This window comes from Lipotes vexillifer, unplaced genomic scaffold (assembly GCF_000442215.2).
Source record: "Lipotes vexillifer unplaced genomic scaffold, Lipotes_vexillifer_v1.1 scaffold760, whole genome shotgun sequence".
In the NCBI taxonomy this organism is placed as follows: Eukaryota; Metazoa; Chordata; class Mammalia; order Artiodactyla; family Lipotidae; genus Lipotes; species Lipotes vexillifer.
The window spans coordinates 485,351-491,350 of NW_006772931.1; the positions used below are offsets into that span (position 1 = coordinate 485,351).

Below are 6,000 nucleotides of genomic sequence, written 5' to 3' on the forward strand. Positions count from 1 at the left end.
TTTATATGAAAGATACAAAATCATTCAAAAAGTCTAACAATAAAGGGATGGATAAGGTTTGCCAAGCCAATGGGAACAATAAAGATAAAAAAATTCAATTCCCAACTCAACAAGTTAGGAAAAGAATCACAAAGTCAACCCCCCCAAAACAAGGAAGAAAATAATAAGATAAATGCAGAAATAATGAGGTAGAGGTCAAAAAAGCAGAGGATCAAACTAATGAACCAAAATTTTGGTTCCTTTAAAAAAAAAAAAGAAATCAAATTGTATTGAGTGATTTCCGGAAGATACCATTACATGGAAAAAGCCAAGTGCACAAGAATGTATTTAGTTTGCTTCCCTGGATGGAAGAAAGAAGGGGAAATAAAACGTACCCATGTAGACTTACCTGTGCAAAAGACAAATGGACAGATAAGCCAGAAGACCATGAAGCAGTTTCCAAACAGGGCTGGATGGGAGGATCGGGTAGATGGAGTCGGGGGTGTGTGTGACCCTTTGCTGAGTTTATCTCTTAGTTTAGTTTTGACTTTGGGAAGCATGCTAATATTTTACCTATTGAAAAATAAAATAAATCTGTAAGGACAGGAAAAATCAACAAGGATGAGGAGAAAGCTGAAACAAATGAACCCAACTGCATTTCAAACGAAAACATAATCACACTAAAGGGAAAGTATAACTAATGCAAATACGGCTGAAGACAGGATTCAGAGACACACCTTCAGTCAGGGGTGGGAGGAGGGGCGCATGTCAGACAGCTCCTGAGTTTTCAGTCGCCGTGTGGGTGAAGCAACTCTGAAGGCATTTTAGGTACACTGTAGGGCTGAGTAGGTGAGTAAGTGTTGGTTGGGAACCGTGGTGCTCACTGTGGGAGGATATGGGACGGGCCAGGTCAAGGAAGAGGCCTGAGGTAGGGCTGGAAGATTGGAAGTGGAGAAATCTGCAAGAAGTCATAACTTCTGTGAGACTCATGATTGCCAAAGTGTGTGCGTGTGTGTGTGCGCACACACGCATACACCTTCCTAGTCCTTCCCACCAAAGAAGACCAGAAGCAAAGATACCCGCGTAGCCCTGAGCACCTAATGACCGGAACTGATACTGCTACTTTCCTATTAAAAGGCACCAGTCTCAGAGAAATCACTGATTTTAAGGCTGAGGCAAGGAAGATACAAGAAGATATTTGGAACATTCTTTTTTATACCAGAAAGTAAGGAAGTGCTTAGAAAAAAAAGAAAAGTGCATGTCAAGAGGACACAGAAGTGAGCTTGGAAATGTTCTCTTTGGCAGAATCTGGGACAAGAGCATCAGTATGATTAGGGACGGTAATGGATTATCAGCCATTAAAATTAGGAATCGGGGGTTCGTGCTTATGATAAAGAAATAGGTAAGTAAGTAAATGAGGCAGATCAGGCACCGTAACAAAGTATCACAGACTGGGTGGCTTAAACAACACAAATTTATTTCTCACAGTTTTGGAGGCTGGAAAAGTCCAAGATCAAGGTGCTGACATGGGAGGTTTCTGAGGCACCTTCTCCTGGTGTGAAGGTGGCCGCCGCCCTGGTGTGTGCTCACGTGACCTCTTCTTTGCGTGCCATGGAGAGAGCGCTCTCTGGTGTCTCTTCTTATAAAGACACTATTTCTGTCACGGCAGGGTCCTACCGTTATGACCTCATTTAACCTTAATTACCTCCTTTTAGACCCCATCTCCAAATACGGCCACATCCCCGATTAAGGCTTCAATATAGGAATATTTTGGTTGGGGGCATAATTCAGTCTGTAACAGGCGGGCTCTAGCTAGCAGGTTAACGAGGGGTTCTGACTGATAAATGTGGAGTGATGGTGCAGCTGGAAAAGTCATCTCTTTGTAACCAGCATAGTAAAGATGGATTCAGGCAAGAATCATTAATGGATGCTAAACTCGGGGTGAATTTTGATGAGGACCAGTATATTTGCTAGTTGTTAAAGTGTCTGCCTGGAGCCTGAGAAATGGCAAGGGAAAACTAAGTGTCCAGGGGAGACACCAGGCAGCACCGTGTAATCAAAATAGATACTTCCACTGGAGGACAGGTGGACCCCACATGCCAGACAACATCACTTATATAATACTGCACCTGGGAATGCGTAACCTTGCCTTTATTATGAGGAGACATCAGACGAACCCAAGATGAAGGTCAGTCTATTAAAAAAGGGGGTGTGGGGGCATTTATTATTTTAAAATACCAGTGTCATGAAAGACAAAAAGCTGAGGAACTGTTCCAGATTAAAGGAGAATAAAGTGAATAATAAATAAATGCAGTAAAGGATCCTGGGCTCCATCCTGTATTGGAGGGAAAAATTGCTATAAAGAATGTTACTGGGTCAGTCGATAAAATTGGAAAATGGGTGTTAGTTTAGATACAAGCACTGTGTCACTGTTCATAGTTCTGGATTATAATTAAGCCTGCTGTGAACCTTTGTGTACATGTCTTTGTATAGTCATCTGCTTCCATTTATCTCGGTGAAATACTGAGGAGCAGAATGGTTGGGATGTATAACAGGTGTGTTAACTTTTTAAGAAACTTGTGTCAGTGGTAGTTTCTGAGGTGGCTGAGTTTCACTGTTCTTAGAATCTACACATCGGTGTGTTTGGGGGGAAGGGGCATAATACAGATATGTGTATGTGTATACATGTGTGTGTGTGTGTGTGTGTGTGTGTGTGTGTGTGTGTATAGAGAGAGAAATTGAGTGAGAATGATAAAACACTAAAATGTATTAATACAGTTTTGATTGCACTTGAACATTTCCATACTGTTTCTATTCATTTCTGTGCCTCAGGTTGCCTGACATGGTAACAGATTGTTAAGTGAAGTTCTTTTCCTGGTTCGGTAGCCAGTTCCCTTGGATTGAACTGGAGACCTGCCTGCTTTAGCCACATTTCCAGTTTTTACCAAATGTGATGTAACAGTTGTTGTCAGACTCAGTTTATGCTGCTTCAGCTTTCATATAATCTTGCAAATATGGAAACGGTTAATGTTACCAGGAAAGGAAACCCAGATGAGATGTTAAATCCTAGTTATTTTAACCTCAGAAGTTGAGGGTTTATGGTTTGATGATTTTACAATATGCAGGAAGAAGGGAAATACTTCTCATTTCTTCACGCATTTGCTAGAAGGGGCTTTGAGGTTTTTAGGGAGCTTTTTACCAAGCAAAGGCTGCGATTTCCTTAGAGATCTTTGTCTCTCCATGACCGAATGGTGATTTACTAGGTGTCCACACCCTTCCTTGCTTTCCCCTGCAGAGGTATATTTATTAGATGACTTCCTTTTTTTTTTTTTTTTTTTTTTAACATCTTTATTGGGGTATAATTGCTTTACAATGGTGTGTTAGTTTCTGCTTTATAACAGAGTGAGTCAGTTATACATATATATATGTTCCCATATCTCTTCCCTCTTTGTCTCCCTCCCTCCCACCCTCCCTATCCCACCCCTCCAGACAGCCACAAAGAACCGAGCCGGTTTCCCTGTGCCATGCGGCTGCTTCCCACTGGCTATCTACCTTACGTTTGTTAGTATATATATGTCCATGTCTCTCTCTCGCCCTAACACACCTCACCCTTCCCCCTCCCCATATCCTCAAGTCTGTTCTCCAGTAGGTCTCTGTCTTTATTCCTGTTTTACCCCTAGGTTCTTCATAACATTTTTTTTTCTTAAATTCCATATATATGTGTTAGCATACGGTATTTGTCCTTCTCTTTCTGACTTCCTGAATACTGATTCCAAACTAGGAGCCTAGAATGTTTAACTTCTGTGTCAAAAATAGGGTAGTTTTCAAACACTTTCTGGCCACTTAGAAACTGTCACCATTATCAGAGCCCTTGACCTTGAGGCAGATATAAACCTGATCAGTCAACCTGTAGACTCTGAGCACCGCACTTGTAAGAGATTTTTTTTCACACATCAAATTTGTTTTCTTCTCTTTCAGCGTCAGCCTTATTAGCTGGGTGTGAGATGCATAAGCACAGATGGAAAAGACGGCCCTTCCTGTACGTCTCAAAGACACAGGAAAAATGAGACTCCAGAGCAGCCGTGTTCTAGATGTTAATGTTGCTCTTGAGAAAAGAATTCACGATTAATAACTGAGAGAAATGCTTGATATATCGAGCTCTTAGAGATGCATGAAGCTCATGAGTCACAGGCTTGAGAAACACTGAAATTTACTTCACACATAAAAAATATTTAATCCAAGGTTGGCCATGGAAAAACTTTTTTCAAGGCATGCTCATTACTTTCATGAGGGAAGCTAGGATTTGGTGTGTATGACCTGAGAAGCTCTAAATTAGAAGAAACAGTAGAAGGACTTTACAGGGCATTTGTAAGTGACAGAAGTTCTTAAAACATGGGAAAACTAGCCTTTCTTAACATCAACCTTTGTCTCCACTTTAAAAAAAATATTTATAGATTTTATTTTCCTATGGAATCTTTTTTTCTCATCCTTACAGCAGCCATAGTTGCTGGCATTCTTCTGAGCAGCTCATGGATATTCTCAAGGCCCTTTGCAAGACACACGACAAAGAAGCATAGGGGCCAGAGGTATAAACAAATAGACACAAAAGAGCGTAGATTAGGGAAGCCTCATTTGAGAGCATAAGCACAGTGGTGCATCATAATCTGAAGGTTTCCTGGGAAGCTTTGCTGCTCACACATTCTCTTCCCTACCTGCTGGCTCCCTGCCTGACATGGGCCTCATCTATATTCAGAAGTTCCTTTTTTAGCCACGAAGAAGTTTTTAAATACCAAGTGCACCTGAAAAGGTGTGATGATTAGTTCACGCTCAGTGGTGAGCAGGACTGGTGGAAGTGAGCCAGGACACCTGCCGCCCTGCCCACCCACACGAGGCAGCCACGCCCGGCAGGGGCTTGGTAACACTGGAGAGGAGGCCCTTGTTTCTCAGTTCCTCTCCTGTTTCCAATAATGCACGGTGTTCAATTTTTTTTCTTTTTTAAAAAAATCTTTCTTCTGTAAGTCTCTTGAATTTCATCTCTAAATGACTTCCATATCGTATTGCATAATATAACCAGTGGGCTGTAAGAAACATGAAACATTTACTCTGAAAATACATTTGAATTAAGTGATTATCACTTCTATTCCCTTGGGAACCTTAGCATCTCCAGGCTCCAGCACCTGCTGAGCTGTTACGATGCCAGCGAACCTGTGTTTCTGGGAGAGCGTTACGGCTACGGCCTGGGCACCGGTGGCTACAGCTACGTCACAGGAGGAGGAGGGTAACTATGAGCATGGCTTTCTGCAGATACTCACGACATTACACTTCCACTTCCAGGATGCAGAGGTGGGTCTGTGGCCATGGGATCTATACTGATATGCAGGTGCTCTGTCAGTGGGAGCTGCTACTATAATAGGAAAGTGAACATTAAAAAGAACCCACAGTGAAGAATATTTTACTCCTTGAAGAGACAGTATATAAATGTATGTCAGGGAACTTGGTAGAAATGTCCCTTTAGTCGTGAGTGCTTCTAGGCAGCCAGTTAGTTTTGATAGTCTAAATGCCAAAAGTTTTGGATATAGATTTTAATTTCAGAAAATAAGTCATTAGACTTTTTAATTACCTGGTGCTTATAAATCACATTTGGGAAAAGAGTGGTATAGAAGTTTAGACTTAAGCAATTAAGTGATATTTGTGTGGGATTTATAGGGTTTAAATAACAGTTAAAAGTCAGTGCTTTTAAATAAGCATCTGCCTAATCTCTTATGGGGAAAGATTTTTGATTTGATTTATGTAAGTAAATCAATTGAGCAGTCAGTCTGTTCTATTATTTCTATAGTCTTTGCTATTGGGGTATTTAGGGAGAGCCTTGTTATCCACTATAGTAATTTAAATTTATTCAGCAGGTTTTTGCTGAATGTCCACTATGTGCTGAGCAACATTCTGGGCACTGGATTATAGACTTCTGAAGGCTGGCACTTTATATTCTTACCTTGCGATCTCCTAGATTAGAACCATTCCTGC

At 41.2% G+C, this 6,000-nt stretch overlaps 1 protein-coding gene across 1 annotated transcript in view; it reads left to right on the plus strand.

Moving 5' to 3' along the window:
* B3GLCT (beta 3-glucosyltransferase) overlaps nt 1-6,000 on the plus strand; it is a 90,369-nt gene that overhangs the window by 66,840 nt on the left and 17,529 nt on the right. The window contains exon 12 of the mRNA XM_007447944.1: nt 5,138-5,257. Within this exon, the coding sequence (XP_007448006.1) occupies nt 5,138-5,257 (120 nt within the window). The remainder of the gene's footprint in view (nt 1-5,137; nt 5,258-6,000) is intronic.